The sequence below is a fragment of the Sceloporus occidentalis genome, unplaced genomic scaffold (genome assembly GCF_023333645.1).
Source record: "Sceloporus occidentalis isolate IW3139 unplaced genomic scaffold, rSceOcc1.0.p SCAF_7, whole genome shotgun sequence".
Classification (NCBI taxonomy): domain Eukaryota; kingdom Metazoa; phylum Chordata; class Lepidosauria; order Squamata; family Phrynosomatidae; genus Sceloporus; species Sceloporus occidentalis.
Window position 1 is genome coordinate 28,140,133 of NW_028316987.1, and position 25,131 is coordinate 28,165,263.

The following is a 25,131-nucleotide window of genomic DNA, read 5'->3' on the forward strand; positions in this document are numbered from 1 at the left end:
AGGTGTCATTTTTGTCCACTTTCCATTTGCTTTATTTCTGCATTATTGCTGTTTGGAAGTAACATCGTCTAAAAGCCTCCCACATTTGGTTCCCCCCCACTTTTAAATCCCTTTTGTGAGCAGGATTTGTCTAGTGTGATAAAGTTCTGAGATTACAGGCATACCTCAGTTAACAAAGAAGATGTGTACTTGGGCTTTACTTGTTTAACAGAAACTTTGGTACCATAGGTAGAAATAGTATGTAAAGAACAGGGTTAGATTCCTACACCACAAAAATATGAGCAGATCAACGTGTTACAGCAAACTTTTTATGCCAAACTAACAATGTGCACATGTGAAATGAAACAACCAGATCTTGCATCAGTAAACAAAAATGTTTCAAATGTTCTAGATACCACTGTTCTTTCAACAATCTCATATTTCTTATTTTTTTTAAAATTTTTTTTATTAATTTCACATACAAAAGACAAATTCAACACACAGAGCACAGACACACACCAACACACAGATTATCAGTAACATTTAACATTGTACAACACATTTAAAAGCATCTTCTTACATCGTATTTCCTTTTATATTTGCACCGATTTTACTGTCTTTTCCTCATCCTTTCGTTCCTGTTTAACTTACCAATTTTGTTAATAGCACGTAATCCTTCTCTTACTGATTTTTTTAATATATAAATTATTATGTATATATACATACAATCTCATATTTCTTATGATTTCCATTTTGGTGGTGAAACTTATAGATCTATCCTCTTTCAACATGCTTGGGTAATCTGTTTTGTTCTTCACACATGCCCAGTAAGTGATTCTGATGGCATCTATTTATCTTGTCTGTTGTGTGTAAGCACACCCTGCATAGACCACATATATTTGGAGTTCCCAGCATGTTCATGAGAAGTCACAATGACCTTTAGGAACACTAAGTGAAGGACTTCTGGTCACATGGCATCACAGTGGGTCATGTAGCTCAATTCTGAAGTGACACAACTGGTCTGAAATGGCACACCAGAGGAGGTAATATTCCCCCTTAAGATTCCTCCCCGCTGAAGAAAGAGAGGGACCAGTTCAACTCCAAGGAGGATCCATTGCCAACCTCCAGTTTCTGGGAATTGTACTACTGTCTAGAGCTCAATGGGGGACTGAGGAGTGCAAGCACGGCTACCCCAGACAGGCAGGCAGGCAGGCAGGCAGGCAGGCAGGCAGGCAGACAAAAACCTTCCAGCTAGATAGAAGACAAGAAAAGTGAGAGCTGGGTGGTTCCCATCAAAAGACTGAGTAAAAAGGAGATTATTTGTCAAAGGCTTTGTTAACTGAGGTATGCCTGTATTTTGTATGGCCAAACTCAGGAAAATCATTATGGTTGTTTTGTTAACAAAAAGCCAAAATCTGAAACTATTTCAACTTGAATTTGTCATTATCCTAGTTTAATCCTAATTTGTTTAATTATTCCCTGTTTTCCTGTGGTAGAAGGAGATGTCCTTGAATGAGTTGCTCTAATACATGTGAACGTGCCTTCAGATTGCCTGTTGAATTATGGCAACCCATGAATTTCATAAAGTTTTCTTAGTGATGGTCTTGCCATTTCCTTCCTCTGAAATATAGGCTACAGTATCCTGGTATTTATTGGTGGTCTCCCATCCAGGTACCAACTAGGGCTAATCCTACTTATCTTCCAGTATCAGACGGGATCTAGTCCCCTTAGGGTATTTAGGAAAATTGCTCTAATATAGTTTATGCAAATCTAACTCATGTACTTTTCTCATTGTAACAGAGCTTTCCCCTGAATTCAGCTCTGCACATGGAACAGTGAGCCTATTCCATGTTTTAACAAGTTTTCCAACATGCTGAACTTTATTCCCAAAACAAGTTGATGATCTTTGATAGGTCCTTTAGAGTTTAGAGTAAAACCTAGTGTAATTTCATAACTCCAGCAAAATAAAAATCACCTACCTCCCACTTATACCACAAAATCAGTTTTTCCAAAAATAAGAATGGAAATAGAGCCACTTTTTTCTTTTTCTTTTTAAAAAAATATTTATTCAATAATAATAATAATAATAATAATAATAATAATAATAATAATGTATATTTCCCGCCTCTCCCACGGATCTAGGTGGGATTACATCAATAAAAAACTATAATACACATACAATTACACCAATAAAATACTACTATGTAATACATAAATACACTCAATAAAATATTAAAATTACTATTAATTCAATAAAAACTAAATTATCATCTAATCATTCAGTTCTAATCATTCAATAATCAGACAATAATAGCCAGGAGTGGAGACATAGATTTTTTAGTCCGACAGATCCTATGTAGGATCGCGTGGATAGGCTTGCCAGAAGAGATCCATCTTAAGTCCCTTCTTAAAGGCATCTAGAGTGGTAATAAGACAGACAAACATTTATACAATATTAAAACATCCACATTAATAACATTTGTAACAATATTGAGCATCCTAACATCCTAATATCTTAACTTCTTCGTGGTCTCTGCGAATCATACAAATGGGTTGTACTACACCTGTGCAGTGCTGCTTGGAAAACTTCTGGAATCACTGGGCAAAGTTAACTTTGCAACTTTTTGGCGGTAGCCCCGCCCATCCCTTATAAGTCCCCTGCCTTCCTGCTCTTTCCCCAGTTCCTTTTTTCCACTGCGTTAGCTGCTTAGGAACTTTGCTGCTGGAATCTGCTTGTTTTCTCTAAAAAATCTCGACCTCGGCTTGCTTGACCATTCTTGATCTGACCTCCCCCCCCCCATGTATTGTTGACCAATCTGTACATTCTTATGACTTCGATTTGGAATTTGATTCGGCTTACGATGTCTCCAGCTCCGTTCAAGAAGTGCAACGTGATCCCGGACAGGATCCCCACTCTTCTTGCCTTCTCTGCCTTGGTGAGGCTCATAACCCCAAGACTTGTGCCCTCTGCAAGTCTCTGACTCCCCAGGCCAGAAAAAAATCACGACTCTCGCCTCAAGGCTGCCTTGTACCAACAGACTCTCTTGCCTCTGTCAGCCTCCCACTCCGCTTCTGCACCTGCTGCTTTGGAGTCGGTACCTACGGCTGCTGTTTCTGTGGCCCAGAGCTCCTCCACTGAGCCAAGTGCCACCACCATTTCTATCCCGGAAAGGGATGTTGGGTCCGAAGGAGCATGACAGACGAAGTCCAGGTCTGAGTCCTCCAAAAAGGACAAGACTAAGCACAAGGACTCGAGCTCCAAGAAGGATTCAGCCCATGATAAGGATACAAGCTCCCTAAGGGAATCGATCTCTAAATCCTCCTCGAAAAAGGGGCCCTTGGATTCAGGAGGAGGTTCTCCTCATGGCTTGTCGAAAAAAAGGCCATTGGATTCAGGAGAAGGTTCCCCTCATGGCTCTTCTCACTTCAAGAAAGCCCGAACCAAGACTCCTGATAGAGCTTGATCGTCCTCTAAAGACCATGCCACCTCTTTGGTACCCAGACGGGACTCGTCGGTACCAGTCGAATCTGAATCTCTCCAGACCCGTTGGACACCGGTTTCAGCTTCGGTTTCCTCTCTGCCTGCTACATTGGCATTCCATCAAGTCTCTAATGAAGAGGTTGATGCTGCCATTCTCCCAGCTATGTCACCTTGTGGAGGCTCTTCCCGAAGTCGGTGGTCTCCCACACTGGTTCCTCAGGTTCAAGTCCATCAGGCAGAGATTCACCAGCCTTCATGTTTCCTGCAGCAGGAGGACTCTGACTTCTTCTATGACAGCAAGACAGACAAATATTATGTCTCTGTCAGTCACGATGTCGTCCGTAATCGCTTGGGCCAGATGTCCACTATCCCATCAATGCCAAAATCCACTTTACCATCGGCTTTGATAGCTTATGCTGCCTCAGTACCGACACCCCATTCCACTGTCGCAGCTGCTACCCAGACGTTACTCTCGTCCTCTCAAGCGGTGATGGATGATATCTCAGATTCGGACCATGAGTCCCAGCATGGAGACCCTCGTGCGTCACACGTTGACTCAGGCTCCTTGGATGATGCCATCCAACATTCTCCTCAAGAACTGTTTCAACCAGGTGTTTTGTTTCCCACCGATGATATCCGTACCTTTGCAGAGCACATCATTAAGATGGCAAATGTGTTGGACCTACAGATCATGCACATGGAGGATGATGCCGCCGACCCTATTGAAAGGCAGGTTCACGGCAAGGTCCTGACACCAGCTTCCATCCCTTTGCTACCTTCGTTGGAAAGGATAGCCAAATGCTCTTCAGACGCATCAGCTTCTGTGGCATCCATGACCAGGAAGATTGAATCCTTATATAGGATTTCTCCATCCCAATCTTCTTGGCTGTTTGCCCACCCCAAGCAGAACTCTGCTATTGTCGAAGGTTCTCAGCAGTCCTTCATGCCGAAGACGTCCACATCACCTGCCTGACCGGGAGGCAAAAAAAAAGTTGATGGGCTCGCAAAGAAGGCCTACACCGCCTCTGTTCTTGGACTCAAAGTTGCAAATTAAAATGCCCTCTCTCATATCATTCCGGACGTCCCAGATGAATGTCAGGGAATCCTGATGGAGATCAGAAAAGAGGCTCATTCTATTGGGAGCTCAGCCCGACACTCCACTGATTGCTCAGCCAAGTCTATGGCGGCTGCCATTGCCTTGAGAAGACATGCTTGGCTCCATTCCTCAGATCTGAACCCGAATGCAAAGGCCACTATTGAGGACATGCCATTCAGTGATGCAGGCATGTTCAATCGCGAGACAGATGAGCGCCTCAACTTCAAGTACCGTATGAAGGCAGCTGCCAAGAAGCACGGTATGTCCACGCCTTCTCAACCCTCTTTTTGAAAGCGTTTTGGAGGTCAGTGGCAGTGGTATGGCCAAGGCCAGGGGACTTTCCAACAAGACTGCCCATACCAGCAACAGGAGCACCAGAGGCAGCGCTACTCGTCCCAGTCCTATTCTTCTGGCTGCCGCCAGCCCCCTGCTCAGTACCAGAGGAACTACCGCAAACAGGATACCGACCAGGGGAAGAAGAGATCCTGAAGGGTTGCTGCATGCTCTGTCGTCTCCTCCAGTTCCTCCTTCCGTAACATTTTGAGGCCCTTCTCTGGCACCTGGGCCACTGTGACTTCCTACTTTTGGGTCCTTGACATCGTCTGTAGGGGTTATACCCTCGAGTTCGAAGAGTTCCCTCCAACCGGAGCTGTTGTTTCCACACACCCCCTCAGACACCCTTCTCAACGAAGTATGCACTCTCTTAGCAAATGGCACAATTTCACTGGTGGACCAGTGAACTTCACAAGCACCCAAATGTTTTTTCTCTAGATATTTTATGGTCCCCAAGACTGATGGTGGCCTTGGGCCAATTTTAAATCTGCAACTCCTCAACTTCTATTTGGCCTATCATCGATTCTGCATGGTAACTCTTGCCTCTATTTTGCCATTATTACACCAGGACCTGTGGTTCGCGATGATTGACCTGAAGGATGCGTACTTCCACGTGGGGATTTGAGAGATTCACTGGAGGTTCCTGTCCTTTGTCATCATTCCCGACATGTATCAATACAATGTCCTTCCCTTTGGCCTCTCCACAGCTCCAAGAGTCTTCACCATGTGCATGGCTGCAGTGGTGGCTTACGAGGTTCCAGAGTCTTCCCGTACCTGGGCGACTAGTTCCTCGTGGCCCCCTCAGAGGATGAATTATGGAAAGACGTTAACTTCGCCTCATCGCTCCTCTCGTCCCTCAGCCTTGTGATGAACTTGGAGAAGTCACATCTCACCCCAGTCAAGCAGATCAGGTTCATCGGTACTGTCCTTGATTCCGAAGACTGCATCGCCTATCTCCCTCAGGACAGTTTCCAGGCTCTTTGCACTGTGGTTAAGGCTTTTCTCGCCCACAGGCGAGTGAGGGTCAGCGATGTCCAAATATCCCTGGGACACATGTCCTCCACGACGTTCGTGACTCCATGGGCAAGGCTGCAGTTTCGGCCCCTCCAGTCATGGTTCCTGTTGGCCTTCAATGCAGTGACGGACTCCCCGTCCAAGTGGATGACGGTCCCGAGACCCGTTTCCTGCTCGCTCCGCTGGTGGCTCAACTCCCAGAACATTTGCGTCGGCATGCCTTTTTTGCTTCCTCAGCCTCAGGTCACCCTGACCATAGATGCTTCCATGGAAGGTTGGGGTGCCCACATGTCAGGCCTCTTCATCAAGGACAGGTGGGCAGGGAACCGTCCAATTAAAAAGATTGTATGTACAGCGCTGTGTAAATTTACAGCGCTTTATAAATAAAGGTTAATAATAATAATAATAATAATAAGCTCTCCATATCAATGCCCTTGAGATGCTTGCTGTGGAAAAGGCCTTGAGAGCTTTCGAGATGAACCGTTCTAACAAGGCAGTACTTTTTCTGACGGACAACACCACAGGTATGTACTACAAACAAGAGGGCACCAAGGCACAGACCCTGCTCGTCTTCATGCTCCGCATCTGGGAATGGTGCATCCCAAGAGGGATTCTGCTCCAAGCAATCCACTTGCCTGAAGAAGAGAACGACTTGGCCGACCAGCTCAGCAGGCCTTCCACTGTTTGCCACGAGTGGAGTCTCCATCCTGAGATGGTCAACGACCTCTTCGGTCGGTGGGGAACCCCACAGATTGACCTCTTCACAACTGCTCTCAACAGCCACTGTCCCCAGTTCTGTTCCCAAGCGCGCAACGACAACTGTCTCGAAGACGCGTTCATCTTCGCTTGGTCAGGAGAGATGCTATACACCTTTCCTCCATTTCCACGGATCACCAGGGTGGTGTCCAAGATGACAAGAGACTGTTCGGATGCCATCCGATCATGCCTTGGTGGCCAAGACAACCATGGTTTCCGTCCCTGCTCCACCTCTCCTGGAAAGACTTTCTCCTTCACTAGTACCGTCCAGATCTCCTCACTCTCCAGGATGTTCAGCATCTGGACATTGAAAATCTACCAATGGTAGTGTGAAGGCTCTGTCCCTAGACTTGCTACCTCCCTTGGTACGGACGGGAGATCTTGGCTGCCCAAAAGCCGGCCACCAAGAAATCCTACGCCACCAAGAAATCCTTCCAAATGGGAAAAAATTGTTGATTTTCTCTCTGCGAGAGACCTCTCTCCATCCTGAGTGTCAACACCGGTGGTGTTGGAATTCCTGATGACACTTTTGGATTTGAGGCTGTGCCTCACCTCCATCAAGTGTTATCTTTCTGCCATCTTTTCTCATTTCCAGTTTGATGGCAAACCTTCCTTTTTCAGGGACCCCCTGCTGAAGAGTTTCCTGAAGGGTTACAACAACCTCCATCCTCCGCTCTCCAATCAAAGCCTTTTGAGCCCATGGCCACAGCTGACTTTAGGCTGTAGACCTGGAAGACAGCCTTTCTTGTGGCCATCACCTCTGCGCATTGCGGAGGGATCAGCCTTTCCTTAAGTTCCATAAGGATAAAGTTGTCCTCCATACTGACATTACCTTTCTGCCTACGCTGGTGTCATATTTTCACATGTGTCAGGACATTGTTTTACCGACCCTGGCCTTGAACCCGACCACCAACACCAAACACTGCTTGCACACCTTGGACGTATGGAGGACTTTGACCTTCTATTTGGAGAGGACTGTGGGTTTGAGCTGTTCTGAGAGACTGTTCCAGTGCTATTCAGAACCGAAAAAGGGACTGCCTGTGACTGCTCAGAGGCTTTCCAAATGGTTGGCTGGAACCATCCACCTCTGCTATGAACTGTTGGGCAGACCTCTCCCAGCCAGGGTTCGGTCCCATGCAACTAGGGCGGTAGCAACATCCTCCGCTTTTTTGTCTGGGGTCCCTTTGGAGCAGGAGTAGGCAACCTTTTTGAGCCGGGGGCCGGGTTGCTGTCCCTCAGACAACTGGGGGGCCGAAGCCAAATAAACCAGGACAAATGTAGGGCAAAATTTTCAAATTGAAGACACTTTTTAAAAAAAAATGGAGGACACGCAAAAAAAATTGCTGATTTTTAAAAAAATGTTAATATAAATGCATGTTTCTGAGGCTTCTATAGACAATTGCCCCCCAAAGGCCCTGGCGGCAATCAGCGGCAGGACCGGGCTGGGGCCGGTCCCAAGGCCTCACCGGGCCGCATCCGGCCCGCGGGCCATAGGTTACCTACCCCTGCTTTAGAGGATGTCTGTAAAGCTGCTGTTTGGTCTCAGCCCTTGACTTTCATCAAATATTATAGACTGGACAACAGGGCCAAACAAGATGCAGTCTTTGGGAGGGCAGTATTGGTTTCAGGTTTAGATTGATGTTTGCACTGCATTTCCATTTATTTACAAGCTGTTGACAATGAATGTCTTGATTGTCAGACTTGGCATGGTTTACACATGATTGACGTGGTTTACATTGGTCTTTCATGACGTAATACAGGGGTCGGCAACCTACTACCCGCAGGCCAGATCCGGCCCGCTGAGGCCTTGGGACTGGCCCCTGCCACAGCTTCCGTGCCGCTCTGGGTGGCGCGGAGGAGGCATAGGAAGAGGAGGGCAGCGAGGCCTGGGGCGGAGGAGGCGAAGGTGGAGGCAGTGCCTCCTGCGCACGGTCGCGCCACCCCTCCCCGCCTCCCTGCGGCCTCCTCCCTCCTTCTTGTTGTCTGTGGAGGCTGAAGCCTCCGCACAGGCCGGGAAGGGGCCCATGGGGCTGCCGCCGCCGGCCTCCTCCCTCCGTCTCGGCCTCTGTGGAGGCCAAAGCCTCCGCAGAGGCTGGGAAGGGGCCCACGGGGCTGCCACTGCCGGCCTCCTCCCTCCGTTTTGGCCTCTGTGGAGGCCGAAGCCTCCGCAGAGGCCAGGAAAGAGCGTGCGGGGCCGCCGCTGGCGGCCTCCTCCCTCCGTCTCGGCCTCTATGGAGGCCAAAGCCTCCACAGAGGCTGGGAAGGAGCGCGCAGGGCCGCCGGCAGCTCCCTCTTCCCTCCATCTCGGCCTCTGAGGAGGCTGAAGCCTCCGCAGAGGCCGGGAAGGAGCACGCGGGGCCGCCTCTGGCGGCCTCCTCCCTCCGTCTTGGCCTCTGTGGAGGTCGAAGCCTCCGCAGAGGCCGAGAAGGAGCGCGCGGGGCCGCTGGCGATCGCTGCGATTGCCGGCGGCCTTCTCCCTCCTTATTAATTTTTTTTTTTTTTTGGCTTCGGCCCACCAGTTGTCTGAGGGTCAGCAACCCGGCCCCCTCCTCAAAAAGGTTGCCTACCCCTGACCTAATATGTTGGAAAATGTGCCTTACGACTTTAACATTTTTCATGCTATGATCCTATTGTTGTTGATGACTTAAAGTACTATTTATTGAAGTACTGAACATATCAAACACAGTTTTGGTTCAAATTTTTTTTATTGTGTGGTTTAATAAATACCGCTTTATTTGAATCGAACTTGGTGTCATGACACTCTCTCCATCACTGACCTAAGCTTGTCAGTCTAACCCTTTTGTATGATGCGCAGAGACTACGAAGAAGAAGGACAGGTTGCTCACCTGTAACAGTATTTCTTCGAGTGGTCATCTACGAATACATACAAATCCCACCCATCCTCCCCTCAGTGTCCTGCTCTTCATTGGCTCATTCTCATGTCGCTTACGCGGCGTAAATTTCGGAATTGGGGAAAGAGCGGGAAGGCAGGGGACTCATAAGGGATGGGCGGAGCTACTGCCAAAAAGTTGCAAAGTTAACATTGCCCAGTGATTCCAGAAGTTTTCTGAGCAGCACTGTGCAGGCGCAGTACAACCCATTTGTATGTATTTGCAGATGACCTTCTGAAATAATGGTTATTGTTGTTGTTTGCCATCAAGTTAGCTTCAACTCGTGGGAATCCTATGAATGAGAGAACTCCAAGAGCCCCAATAATGAACATACCTTCTCAGGTTTTGCAAAGTCAGGAGTGTAGTGTCCTTTATTCTGTTAGTTCATCTGTAATGTGGTTCTTCCATCCAGTATAATTACACAATTGTTTAGTTTAACAAGTAGTATAATTACACACGTTTTACCCAGATCCTGGACATTTTTCTACTAACGCTATGCTAACAGTCCCTATCTACACACTTCATACATAATTTCATTTCAGACATACCACTCCATCTACCTCTTATAGCCTAAGCAACTTTAGGGCTGCTAGGAAATTTCATGGTATCATTGTGAGCAGAATTTTTTCAGTGAGAGATTCTTTTATTAGAGGAATTGCTAGCCCTCACAAGACATTTCTAAGAAAGAGAGAAGAGAGGGAAGCTGATCGGGACAGAGCAGGCAAAGCTATCTGAGGAGGAGAGTATTTTTGTTCCCTACTTTGTTTATGAAATGGCAACTGTTCAGAGACTTGATGATGTGAAACCATGCTACTCCTTAACGGCTGCAAATGTGCTGGTTATGTACAGGGCTTGGAAGGACAGCAAATCCAGTAAAAAAAAAAAAAGCCACAATTTCATTTCTCATCTTCATACTTGATCCTACATTGAAAACAATTACTAAAATAAACTGATGAATGTACAGACTTGGGAAAAATCATCATGTTGACTTCAATGTTACTTTATATAAATATGCAAAGCCTTTACTGCAGAAGAGTTCTTTATCATTATCTGCTCCCTAGTCTATCTGAAGTAAAATAGACTTTTATAATTAAAGTGACTTCTTAGAAATTATTGCACAATAATAGTCAATCGGAAGAGGCAGGATATAAATTAATATTTATTATTATTTATTATTATATACAGACAGAAGAAGCAGTGCTTTGTATCACTTTCCTCCACTATTTACCTTTAGGAAGGCTAATTATCTTTTGAGGGGAAAGGTACTTGACCTCTCAACTCTGAAGGAGCAGGTGGATAATCTACAATCACGGCTGCCTGGTCTGAGATCAGATATGAAGGACATAACCCATCGTGCTGTCAGTGAAGTGCTAGAAGGCTATACTAGCAAAGGCATTACAAAATGGGTAAGAATTAATGAGATTTTGCAGTCAAACATATTTCTTTGTCATTTAACCTAATAGGTGACCAACGTACTTTGCAAGTGCATGAAAGATAAAATCCTGACATAGTGCCACTATACTGCATACACATACAGCTCCAATATCTAGTGATGGCTTTGCCTAGGCTGTTTAGCTAGGTAAAAGGCAACAGAACAGGGGAAGCAGGAAGGAATCAAGATCATAGAACCATAGAATCTTAGGCCTGTTACAGACTGCCAAAATAAAGCTGCTTCGGGTCTCTTTGGAAGTATGCTGTTTAAATGATGCATGCACCCTAAGAATCCGGAAGCTGCACCAAAGCTGCACTCCAGTGATTAGGAGTGTAGTATGGCTTTGGCACGACCTCCGGACTCTTAGGTCCCATTCATCATTTAAACAGCATACCTCCAAAGAGACCTGAAGCAGCTTTATTTTGGCAGTCTGTAACAGGCCTTAGATTTGGAAGGGAATGCAAGGGGCATCTAGCCCAACCTCCCACCATGTTGGAATATGTGAAGATGTGAAAGCCTGGAGAAAAATAGGAAGAGAACCCTTCCACATTGGATATGAACAAAAACAAGTCAAGGTAACATTTATTGTACTAGCATTTAAACCAAAATGCACAGAATACAAAGGACAAAAAATGTCCCAACATTTTATGTGCAGTTAAAAATAGTTAACTGTTAAAAAGGGCAACAGGAAAAATAAGACACCTTTCCTGGATATTAGTAAATATATATGGTATAATCATAAAATCTAATTAATACTTGGCGTCTCCCTGGCAATTTATGGCAATTTTGTTAAACTCTAACTTTCTAATCTTTTTTGCAGACATGGCAAAAAGAGCCACTCTATGTGTTACATGGAATCATTCAAAAGGAATTGGATTCAATCAGCAGTAGAGCTCCCACTTTTGTTTGATGAACAAAAACACTGGAATGGGGAAAGCTTTCTTTAAAAAATTCCTTTTTTTCTAGCCTTTCACATCCCTAGGGAAGAATGATTCCATGACATAGTCTTTCTTTATGTCTTTCTCTTTAGATACAACACACTTTTATTATCTGTGCTACTTGTGGCATGCAAAGTACAGGTTGACTACTGCTTCTCGAATTAATTCAGTGCAAGAACTCTGAATAACTTCAACTATAAATTAATGTTATTCTTTTGGTTTTAGATGTGTCTGTGTATGTGTGTATGCATATCTGATTTACATTTTCCTTCTCGGTATGTAGTTTCAAGATGTAGTATTGTGAAGTGAATTTTAAATTATTTACCTCTCATCCACTGACAGAGTATTGAAAAGATGCTTAAAACATTAATGGAAAAACTGGATGAAGATTATGTTCAAATGCCTGATTATGCCCTCAAATCAGCAGGTATTACTGGCAGTGGCTGTTAATCAAACTTTTGGAAGTTCTTTTAATATTTTGGAAGTTGTTGCTCTTAAAACCTAGCATAGCACAATCAGCTTTAATAGTCAGCTATGTTCGGTTCAAACTTTAGAAGTCACAACAGACATCTCAGTTCTTCAGAGCACCCAGCAACCCACAGTTTGGAAAAGTTAATTTTTGGGCTGTAGTTCCCAGATATTGATCATGCTGGGAGTAAAAATGTAAACATCCCTTTTCCGAACTCTGGGTTCACTTTTCCAAACTTCACAACAACCCAGATATTCTTGACCTAAAACTTGCTTCAGATGTAGACAGCATAGCTAGTTGTGAGGGCTGTGGGAGTTCATAAACCATATGTGATCCCTGCTCCATACAAATGTTAAAAGTTTGAATATTCCAGTATTCAAGCCATAAGATATGTATATCCATACTGTTGAATTAGAGCAGTTTGACACCACTAAGTACCATGACTCTGTTCTACAGAGGCACCAGTGCACTCCAACAGACCAGGCTGAATACTGCATCAACCTACAAATTGCAGGATTTTATAGGATTGAGTCATGGCTGTTAACATGGTGTCAAACTGCTTTAATTCTGAAGTATCCTGTAACTGTTCAAAGATGGTAGAAAAATGTGCAACTTTCCTAATAGTTGGCAAATAAAATAAAATAAAATAAACTCTTATTAACTACTGTTAAAATGATGGGCATAAGAAAAAGGACACCCTGAAATGACAAATATTTAATGACATCTAGCTACCTCTGGTCACATTTGTCATTTCAGGGTGTCCTTTTTCTTGTAATATAGATGGAAAAATAGTGATATTTAATATCACTATTTTTCCATCTATATTACAATTTCTTCATCTATATGACCAATCAGCTCTGTCAACGCTTGTTGAAAAAGTCCAATAAATTTGTGAGATACTTTCACAATAGCTCTTCAATTATAGAGAACTGTGATCTCAGATAACTATAGTAAGATGAGATGCCAGAGGAGCCTAGTCTCAACCTACTAATCACATATCAGTCAAGTGCACTTGAACTTGAAAGGCAGTCAACTGTTGTTTAGGTTTACTTCTAAAATAGAGATGAGCAAAGTGCAGCCTGCAGTGGCTTCAGTGAAGGCCCCATTTCCCCTCAATTCAAAAATTTCTGAAAAAGCTGTTCCCTGCACGGATACATGGAGATGATTTCACTGCCTCCCTTCCTGATTTGTCATCACTTTTGGTTTGGAAAAAAGACTTTCCAGAGCCTAAACTCTCCAGGAGTGACTCGCAGCCTGTCAAAGCTGCCTTTTTACATGCAACCCTCAAAGTAGTTTCTTCTTCGTGGTCTCTGCGAATCACACAAATGGGTTATTTCTGCGCATGCGCAGCAAACTCGGAAACTTCTAGAATCTCTGGGCAGAAAGTCATGTAACTTTCTGCAGTCTCTTTGCAACTTTTTGGCGGTAGCCCCGCCCATCCCGTATATAAGGCCCCTGGTGGCCCGCTCCTCTTCAGTTCCTTCATTCCGCCGCGTTAGCAGCTCGAGGAACTTCGCTATTATTGTTATTGGATTGAATCTCTGCCTATTGACTCGGACTTTGCTCTTGACCATCCTTTCGGACTCCCTTGATTCTTCCTACACCGCGGACTTGACCTTGGACTGGTAAACGACCTACAACTTGCTCCGGAGGACCACTTCATGGCCTCCTTTAAATGGTGCACTAATTGCGGGGTAAAAATCCCCATCTCGGACGGCTACGACAAGTGCGTCCTCTGCCTTGGTGAAGCCCATATTCCAGGCACCTGCGCTTATTGCAGAGCCATGACTTCCCAAGCTTTGAAAAACCGGGACCAGAAACTCAAAGCGTCCCTCTATGACAAGGTTTTTCAAGCGGGAGCCTCTGGAGAGCCTGACCAGTTGTCCTCCACCTCTGCTTCGGCCCATTTGGAGAAGCCGGACAAGGCCTCCAAAAGGAAGCATGGAGACAAGCAAAAGCCCTCTAAGTCCTCCAAGTCAGACCAGGACTCGAGGCGCATCAAATCGGCTTCCCCGCTGCCTAAGACCCGACGGAAAGGGCCCCCGAGCACAATCTCAGTGCCTCCCCCCGTTTCGAGGCCCTCTGCGACACCTATCCCAGAGGTAGTCTCGGGCTCTATCCCTCCGCCGCTGGAACCGAGGATTCTGGTCTCGTCTCACCTGTCCGTCCCGGACAAGGATCTCCAGATCGTGGACTTAGACCAGAGCTCCGAGTCCGAGGGCGAAATCCCGGACTCCGATGCCCCACTCTCGCCTCAGAGACGCAGATGCCCTTCTCCGTCTCCATCCCGACCTTCACCTCAGAGGCGCAGACAGGCGTCCCCATCTCCAACCCGGTACAGACACCGCCAAGCGCCTCCTCAACCTTGGGATAGAGCCGCCCTCGGCGCTGAAGCTGATGAAGCGCTAGCTGGTGACTCCACTTAGCGCTACCATCCCGAAGAGCCCGTGCAGCGCTACCATCCCGATGAGCGCTACCATCCCGATGACTCTGCTCAGCGCTACCATCCCGACCGTGACCACATCCAACCCGATCGGGCCCTTTTTGACACCTATCCCGATCTCATTTACGACCACCACACAGGTCAATACTTGCTCCCGGTTGATCCGGGTCATCTACGGCGCAATCTACCGGGCTCAACAAGAGTGAGACCCCATTCTCCTCAACCAACTTCCTTCTCCAAGGTCGACGAAACGGGCAGGATGCATCACACCAGCAGAGATCCATCTCCCTTGAGTCGGGGTGCAAGCAGATCCCCCTCAGGCTCATGCTCCCGTTCTCGTTCTCTCTCTCCACTAGTTGACATTGAACAGCCGTTATCCTTTGGGCTTCCTGACGCACCATCGCCCTCGGATGACGTCAGATCTTTTTCGGATAGGGTCATCTGTATGGCTGATGCCCTCAAATTGGAGGTCTCCCACTCTGAGGAGGACGCCCTCGACCCTGTAGAGCGTCGGATCCACGGCTCAGCCCCAGCTCCTCCTTCCCTGGCCTTCCTGCCTTCGCTCGAGAAGATTGCCAAGAGGTCATGGGAGACCCCTGCCACCATCTCGTCTACCTCCAGGAAGATCGAGAATTTATATAGGGTCACGCCATCGGGGCCGTCTTGGCTTTTCAACCATCCAAAGCCAAACTCTGCAATTGTGGAGGGATCACAGACCTCGTTTGCTGCCCGCCCGTCTTCCTCCCCTGTGGATAAGGAGAGTAGGAAGATTGACGGCCTAGCCAAGAAGTTTTACGCGTCGGCGGTGTTGGACATCAAGATTGCCAACTATGGACGGTCCTTCTGAAAATATTGCTGGCCCTCACCATTCCACTGCCTTTGGTGCTTTCGAAATGGGGTCTGGGAAGGAGTAGACATACCATGCTTCTTGGCGGCCGCTTTTATATGGTACTTGAAATTGAGTCGCTGGTCAGTCTCGCGGTTGAATAGGCCTGCGTCGTTGAAGGGCATGTCTTCGATGGTGGCCTTCGCGTTTGGGTTATGTTCTGACGAGCAGAGCCAAGCATGCCTTCTGAGGGCAATAGCTGCCACCATGGACTTGGCGGAGTAGCCCATGGAGTGATGGGTTGAGGTGATGAGCCAGCTGCCGATAGAATGGGCCTCATCCCTGATCTCTGTGACCTGACAGTCTTCCGGGAGATCAGGGATGATGGGCGAGATCTTCTCCATTAAGCACTGTATGTAAGCCCCCATACAGGCATTATAGTTGGCGACCTTGAGTCCCAGAACAGAAGAGCAATAGGCCTTCTTTGCTAGGCCATCGACCTTTTTGGCCTCTTGGTCTTCAGGAGAAGTGGACATCTTAGGAGTGAAAGATTCCTGAGATCCTTCAACTATGGCAGAATTCTGTTTGTGGTGTGCTAGCAGCCAAGATTGAGAAGGAGAAATTCTGTAGAGGGCCTCAATCTTCCTAGTCGTCAGTGTCAGTGAGGCAGGTGCATCCCAAGAGCGCTTGGCTATTTTCTCAAGGGATGGCAGCAGCGGAATGGAAGGTGGTGTCAGTACCTTGCCATGAATCTGTCTCTCAATTGGGTTGGTGGCATCATCTTTGGTGTGTGTGATCTGGACATCCAAGGTGTTAGCTATCTTGATGATGTGCTCCGCAAAGGTACGGACATTGTCAGTAGAAGATGAAGCACCTGGCTGGAATAGTTCCTGTGGGGACTGAGGGGCGACCTTGTCCGAGGAGCCTGAGTCGATTTGAGATGCACAAGGATCTGTATGATCTGAAGAGTCAGGAATCAAGTCCACGTGAGAAGAGTGACGCATCTGCATAGCAGTGGTGACAATGGAACGGGGCCTTGAACCCGAAGCAGGAGAAGACGCGACAGCCATTGGTGGTGGAATGGACCGTGACCTCAGAGCAGACTTAGGCGTCGAAGGCAAAATGGACCTTGGCATTGGGGGTACAGTGGTCTTCGGGCCCAAGCGAGTCTGGACAACCTCCCAGTTTACGGAGACAAAGTATCTGTCTGTCTCACTGTCGTAGTAGTCTGACTCATCATGGTGAGAGGAGCAGGGGGGCTGATGAACCTCTGCCTCGTGGACCTGAACCCGAGGCACTGGCGTCGGTGATCGACGACGAGATGACTGAGTGGCGGTGTCAACATCCTCAACGGAGTGTTGATGGAAGGCCAATGTAGCAGGTGGAGAGGCAACCGAGGCCGAGACCAAGGTCGGACAGGCCTGGGGAGAGAGTGGTACCGACGCATCCCGTCTGGGTACCAAGGGCGAACCATGGTCCTTGGAAGAAGACCGAGCACCATCGGAAGTCTTGGCACGGGCCTTTTTATGGGAAGAGCCACGAGAGGAGCCATCTCCTGAATCCAAAGGCCTCTTCTTTGATGAGCCCTGAGGAGAAACGTCTCCCATATCCGAGGGCGTGGACCTCTTTCTAGAGGAGGATTTTGAGCTTGAATCCGCAAGGGAGCTCGTATCTTTAGCATGGGCAGAATCCTTTTTGGAGCTTGAGTCCCTAGACTTAGTCTTGTCCTTTTTGGAGGACTTCGATTTGGATCTCGACTGACGTGCTCCTTTGGACCCATCACCCTTTTCAGGGATTGAGGTGGTGGTACTTGGCTCAGTGGAGGATCTCTGGGCCACAGAACCAGCAGTGGCTGGTACGGACTCCGAGGCAGCAGGTGCTGAAGCAGAGCAGGAGGCAGGCTGGGGTTGAAGGGCCCGTTGGTACAGGGCAGCCAAGAGATGGGAGTCGTGTTTTTTTCTGGCTTGAGGGGTTGGTCCCCTGCAGAGGAAACAGAGGCCGGTTTCAGCCCCTCTATGCTGAGGGCTGATCATTGGTGCCCTTTCTCACCTCATATGGTCCTTCCATACTGAAGACTGATAATTGGTGCGGCTCCTCTGCTCCATGCAGAGGCAAGTTAATAGGTCTGTCCCTCCATACTAAAGGCCCATTGTCAGCATAATCTTCTTACTCCATATGGGGATGCAGACAAAGATATTGATACCTCCATACTGACATCTGAACATTTGTACCATTCTCCTACTGTATACAGAGTAAATGTAATAGTTTGGTCCCACCGTGCCGAATGTTTTTCATAGTCTAATCCTCTTCAGAAGAATCAGACCAAGAGGTCGATCCTTCAGTGCCTGGGTATCATAGTATTTTGTGTTTTTCTACCCCATATAATAACTTATAATAACATATAACAATAAATCTGTCCCTTGATACTGAAGGTCAGGTGTTCGTAATTTTTCTCTAGTTTCTTATGGACCATGTTCTAATGCATGGATAATTTTTTATTGAGGGACATGGGAGTCTTCCATAACATTTTTTCCCCCAAGGTATTATTTCAAGGGTGCAGATGTACACCTGCTGATTACCACTTTAGACCGTGATGTGGGTCTATGTGCTTCAGACACCTCTGCCATTCCATCCAGCTCAACTCAACTAGTAGTTTATCCTGCCAGTTTTCAGCACCAATTCAGGCAGCAGGCACCTATCAGCACCAGCTACTTACAGAAAATTTGATAAGTTCAGAAATTGGCTGGTTACTGCAGCATCAGAAATACATGTCAGTTGTGGATACTGCTCATCCTGAGATCTTTCAAACAATTTGCTCTATCTGATTATCATACAATGATAAGTTATTCTGCTGCCTCCATGAGGCCATGGATTGTTCTCTATGGTGCATGCATGAGCATTTATTGGAACTCTCTATGAGACAAAGTTTCTCCATGAAAAAAGTTTTCTGTGTTTCCGTCTCAAAATGGCAACCTTGTGCAGGCCACCAAAATGTGCCACCGAAGTTGCTCAGGGATAACCATTGCTAGTGCTACTGCATTCTCAGACATTCTTGGCTTCCCTTTCTTTTGGAATGTGTATGTCAATGTGTTGCTGCTACTGCAGTCTCATTTTTGCAAGTTAACAACCTCCCTCTGCCTTACTTACTGGTTCTACAAGAGAGTACGCTTTCCAGACCACAATAAGTGGGAAATGAAAACTGTTTTAGAGGAATACTGGTGTTCTCAAGCCTGTCCATTTTCTCATTTGCAATGAGTATTCACTTTTTCACTGTGGTTAAGAAAAACAGATATTGAGTCTTGGCCTTGAACTTTCATATGTTAACTTTACATCCATCCTTCCTCTGATGCATCACTGTGCTTGGTTGCTATTGGACCTGATTATGTTTTTTCACATCATGAGGTACTTGTTCCATAGCAGTCTCCTTTGCTCCATTGGGAAGACATGTATATCACTTTCATGTCCCGCCCTCCAATGTATGCACACTTCATGTCTGTAGACCATTACCATGCTGGCAATAAATACTTTTCTTACCATATTGGATGACTTTGCTTGCCCCTATCATATACAAGTAACTATTCTCAGTCTTTTCTTCTAAAAAAGAAAAAGGCCCTCACTCCATCCACCATCATTCAGAGGGAGAGAAAGGCAAGCCAGCTCCATCAGGCCTTGCCTTAAAGAAGAAGGCCCTCCTTCCCTCCACCCACCATCCAGAGGGAGAGAAAGACAAACCAGCTCCATCAGGCCTTGCCTGAAAAGAAGAAGGCCCTCCCTCCCTCCGCTATCATCCAGAGAGAGAGAGGAGAGCAGGCCAGCTCCATCAGGCCTTGCCTGAAAGAAGAAGGTCTTCCCTCATCCACCATCATCCAGAGGGAGAGAAGGGCAGGCCAGTTCCATTGGGCCTAATCAGAGTAAGAAGAAGGGCCCTCCCTCCAGTCCATCTGCCATGGTCCAGGCATCAGAGGGAGGGAAGATCTGCTCGCCTTTTCTCCTTCCCCACTTCCATTCCCTTCTCCTTTTGTGTCATGTCTCTTTAGATTGTAAGCCTGAGGACAGGGAAATGTCTAAATAACAATTTGTAAGCTGCTTTGATAGCCTTTTGGCTGAAGAGTGGGGTATAAATAAATAAATAAATATTATTATTATTATATTATTATTTCTGAACCCAGCTGCTCCACAAATATCTGGAGTTGAGCATTGATCATGAGGAATCTGTCTTCTGTTATAATATCAATTGGCACTATACCAAGTTCTGTTTTTTGTGTTGCCCTACCAGACAACATATACAGCACTCTTTGAAGGGCTCTTCTTCATTGTACAAACATCAGAGAATTGTTTATTAGGCACTGTTTTTCATAGCCTCTGTTAGGCTGTCCACAACCCTTGTCAGGTTTTGGAAATGGCCTTTACAGGCATCCTCCTTGTCATAAAGGAGTTCTGAAATCTCTTGTTGGGGGGTTGGAGATGCTATTTTTGCTTTCCAACCCACAGTGATATTCAATAACCATATGCCACTATGTGGTGAGGGCAAATTCTACAAGTGGTCATGAGATGAAAGGTACTTCCCACACTGATGTTTTAAAGTTTGACCATTTTGAATCCTTTCAGTCCTGTGATGGAGTAGTCCTAATAATTATAGACATCTTGTTACCCTGATGGCTGGGGTCTGGGGAGGACGCCCTTTGCTTTTAGGGGAATATGGAACTTCGCTCAAAGGAAAGATCTAGTCGTCCGGGGCAATGGCTACCTTGGGATACAGCTCAGCTATATCAGGTCTGCAATCACACAGAACTCCAGAAGCTTTTAAAATAAATTTTATATTTTATTAGGGGGATAGGTGAAATGCATACACAGACATACACAGATGTTAACGTGCACACACAAGAGATAGGAAACAAAGGGGGACAGATGAATAGATGTGAGGATATGCTAATGGAAATACATTTTTAGATCTAATCAGTATTTGGTTATAATGAAGTTCCTAGACATTACCTAGACAGATCTTGTTTCCAGTCAAAGAGAGTCCAGAATGGAGAGAGGGGTGGTGAGAGTGTTGAGGTGCTTAGTGAGGTAAACCGACAGGATGTCTGTCTGCAACTGGGTCCGTGTTATCTTCAATAAACAACGAACCACATGCTTTAGTGCAACAAACTTTAATAACGGATACATAGTATCCCAGTCCAGTTCCAACTTAACTCAAAATACAGTGGTACCCCGGGTTACGAAAGTAATCCGTTCCGCGGAGCCCTTCGTAACCCGGAAACTTTCGCTAGCCGAAAAAGCCCATAGGCTTTAATAGCGAAAGCCGCGATTCCGGGTGAAATCGCGCCGAAAAGCACCAAAATTTCTTTCGCAACCCGGAATAACCTTCGTAACCCGGAAATAATTAATTAATTGAATTTCTTTCGTAACCCGGAAATTTCGTAAGGCGGTGCATTCGTATCCCGGGGTACCACTGTACAGCAATATGCTGCGGGTTACTTCACCCTTACAAAGGGAAACTGCCTAGCGCCGCCAACTGAACTTCTCGCTCCCTTCGGCATCTGCTTTTTCTAACATGATCGGGCCAGGTCCGTGTTTCCAATATTGGCCCTTCTCATCCCACCATGTGCCTTCTAAGGTAGCCTTGGTCCCGCTTCTTTTAATGCCCAAGTCTCATTCCCAGCAAGAGTTCTTTAGAATCACCTTTCCATGGAGACCTCTGCCATGCTGCAGGGGTGCCAGTCAGCCTTCTCGTCTTGAGCTGTAAGTCACCTCTGCTGTCCCTCTTGTGACCACCTCAACATGCTCCTGTCTTCCACAACTCCTCCTCCCTGCAGCCACCTGTCACTTTCCTTTTATGCTCACCAGACCTCGCCCTTCTATGGCTCCACCCCTTCCCCCTTTTTGGGCCTCCGTCCTCTCAATCTCATCTCCTGTAGGCACCCCAGCTGTTTCCTATCCTTGGGAGTTTTCTTCTGTCTCTTCCACCTCTGTCTCTTCCGCCTCGTCCTCTCCTCCATCAACCGCCTCCTTCTTCCCACCCGGTCACAGGAGCCTTTTAACAGGCTGACTAGGGATGATAGTGAATGGAGTTCATGTGGAAGACTACACTTTCCCCAGCCACACTTGCAGTCCTGATAACATTCCTTTATGGGATTTCTCTGCATGATACCTGCAGAGCCATCACATGTTCCCTACTGCTTACTTTTGTATCTCACTATCCAATGGAGGCTGCATTTGGGAGGGCTGTGTTTTTCTCTCTTTTTTTTTTTTTTTTGCTAGTAGCTTGCTAGTAACCTAGATGTGTGATTCACAGAGTCTAGGAATAAGAAGGACAAGTTGCTTACCTATAACTGTAGTTCTTTGAGTGGTCATCTGTGAATTCACACAAACCCACCCATCCTCCCTGCTCATCATGTCCTGCCCCTTCTTAGATCTTGAGCTGCTTCTTTGGCATCTATAGAACTGAGGGCCTAGATGGGAAGCAAGCTGGTAGGTTTCTCAGAGAGTGGCCATGGCTACCACCAAGCACTTATGTGATAGCTCTAGATGTTTCCGAAGATGCACTGTGCAGGCAGAGGATAACCTAACTGTGTCAATTCACAGATGACCACTTGAAGAACTACAGTTACATGTAAGCAACCTGCCATCTTCAGGTGCACGTGAAGGCATGAATAGCTTACAGAAATGTGTTATCTCTGCTCTGAAGGAACATACTGAGAAATTGTTTTAACAATAGCTCCAGACTGCCTTTCAACAACCTGGATAGAACATCGTTCTAGCTTGTAAATGGCTGACCTTATTGTCAAAATACATCTTTGGTATTGTCCTTAGCACTGACAACACTTGCAACTCATCTGTGTGATTAGGTAAAGAAGGAATCTCCCATTTCCCAAGTAATTAAAAAAAAAAACAAATTAGAGGAAATTAGTTGTTTTTGTACATACACTTTGATAAAGGCTGTTTTCTCTGGATAGTATTCATAATAAACAGTGCAGCTAGGATTTGGTTTTATACAGTACATTTTTAAACAGATCAGTTATGAGAAGTATTATATAACTATTTCATTTTAGGTGCAAGAATTCTTCAGTCCAGAACCACCAGGAGCTACTGCCATGATGGAGGAAAATACTTCTGGATGTCATTCATTATGTTTCCTTTTGTGAAATCACCAGATGTAATCTTGGAGGTAGAAATGAACCTGAAGGAAATCTCCACATTTTCTTCTTCCTTTCTACATTGTTTTTCTTAGTATTAGCAGGATATCAGATCCCCGTTATTATTTTGGGGGTCTTTTTACCCTGAAGCCTTTATTATTACTTAGGCTAAGGATACTGTACATCCTAGGAAGTACTCCTTTCTTCATTAAGAATTTCAAAAAAGATTGGTTAGAGAATTGAGTCATGCTGGTGAGGTCACATTTTTCCAAGGCTCAGGTTAACCTTTAGAGTGTGAAACAGAATTCATTTTTGTACTGATCTCAATTTGGTGTGAGGAGGTATTTTGCCTCAAAAGAAAGGGATTGTATGCTCTGATTTTATATCTGGCCTGGTGCTGCCTTTGCTCAGGACAGAGCTCTGCTATTTACCATATTATGCTTAATCTCTTAAAGCTCTGGATCGGGACCATGGCAACCGCATGCCACGGCCCCAATCTGATGTTTTTCAGGCCCCAAAAGGAGTGGCAAAATGCCGCTCCCTTTGGGGGCAGAAAAAGGGTTCCCTTGCTGCCACTGCCACAGCTTTTTGGCATTTCGGCAGCATGGCACATGTAAATGCCGCACTGCTGAAATGCTGTGAAGCGTCCACACATGTGGACAGCCATGTGGCTCCCCGGCGGCAGGGGGCGGCATCAAAGCATGTGCTTACTGCTGGTCTGTTTTGCCCCTTAGTTGATTTCATTCACTTATCTTTTCCTGATGAATGTTGTCTCGAAGGCCAAATTCTATTGCTAGTCCTGACTAAATCAATTTGATTTACCTATGTATTGCCCTCCTGTAGGCAGCTTCCACAGTTGCAAAAGTATCCAAATGTTGACTTTAGTGAAGAACCTAGGCATAACATATTTTTTAAATAGGTGTATTTTTGTCAAACTAGACAATAAATGGAGCACATATTACATATGATTTTCAATTTCCTCACTAACCTGTTGCTTCTTCTTTGTAGTCTCTGTGCCTTAGGGGTTTGCGCTTGCGTAGAGACTCCCAACGGAAAGTTCCAGAGCTGAGGAACTTGATGGGAAGCACCCCACCCCCTCCCATCTGTTGTACATGCCCGAGCCCACCAAACTACTCTCACGTCAGTTTCCTTTCGCCTGCTGTTAGAGCAACTCCTCGTGATTGTTTCTGTGTTGAGTAGTCACTCTCATCTTGCTAGTAGATCTTTCTTTCTTTCTTTCTTTCTTTCTTTCTTTCTTTCTTTCTTTCCTGTTTATAAAAAAATGAATTAATACTTACCTTCTGTGTTGTGCTGTTGCCTTTCCCCCCTTCTTTGGTCCATTTCTGCCTTCATGTTCCCTCTTTGATTTTAGCCTATGGCCTCTGTTTCTCTTTTTAAATTCTGTTCTCCTTGTGGGAGAAAAGTTTTTCTATTGGATGGCCATTCATTGTATCTTTTTTGCCCTAGTGAGGCCCATTTTATGGAGCACTGCTCAAGTTATAAAGGGTTTACCCCCTCAGGCCCTAAAGAATTGGGCTCGGCATCTTAAAATACATGGTTGGGAGAAGTCTCTTTCTTTCTTGTATAAAGAGGTGGCTAAAATCCACTTTCATCAATTACCAAAAAGCAAGGCACTGATACCAATGGAAGATGTGATTTTGATACTGACTATCCCGACTGGGGGAATGGAATCGTCTTTGATAATGGAGACCTCTTTGGTCTCAGATGCACCTCAGCGTATATATTCTGCTTTCCAGCTCAGTGCCAGGGAAAAGAAATAGCATTCCAAATCTTCTAAGAAACAATCTTCTTCATTGATGGGAGATCATGCTCATCCTGGAGAGAATGCTCAGATGGTGGCTGGGAAGAAAAAGAAACATAAACATGTTAAGAAACCATTGGTATTGACTCTTTCTTTGGATACTCCAGTGTCTCTGGTGGAGGTTCCAACAGTTGAAGAATCTCCACAAACACTATCAGGACCAAAAGTGCTCTTGCCTATAACTCCACCCACTCCAGTGCCCCCTGGAGGGCATCAATCTCCTTTACATTCGTCTAGTCCTCTGGCTTCTAAATATCTTGAATATCTTTACAGGATGCAGACCAATATGGCCCTCTGCAAGTTCAAGATAGTCACTCTTCATGCTATTCTGCCCTTTCTAGATCAAGGGAACTGGTTTGCTTCCATTGACCTGAAGGATGCATACTTCCATATTGGTATTTGACCCCAACATTGCAAGTTCCTCCGATTCGCCATTGGAGGACCTTTACCAATACAAGGTCCTTCCCTTTGGGCTGTCCACCACTCTGAGGGTATTCACCAAGTGCATGGCT

The 25,131-nt window shown here is 45.9% G+C and overlaps 1 protein-coding gene across 4 annotated transcripts in view; it reads left to right on the forward strand.

The window, feature by feature from the left end:
* SUN3 (Sad1 and UNC84 domain containing 3) overlaps positions 1–25,131 on the forward strand; it is a 149,536-nt gene that overhangs the window by 111,604 nt on the left and 12,801 nt on the right. For 2 of the 4 annotated variants that reach the window (XM_089532489.1, XM_089532488.1), the window contains exons 8-10: positions 10,785–10,956; positions 12,263–12,347; positions 22,714–22,829. In XM_089532489.1, the coding sequence (XP_089388615.1) occupies positions 10,785–10,956; positions 12,263–12,347; positions 22,714–22,829 (373 nt within the window). The remainder of the gene's footprint in view (positions 1–10,784; positions 10,957–12,262; positions 12,348–22,713; positions 22,830–25,131) is intronic. The other 2 variants (XM_089532491.1, XM_089532490.1) reach the window with 2 other exon arrangements.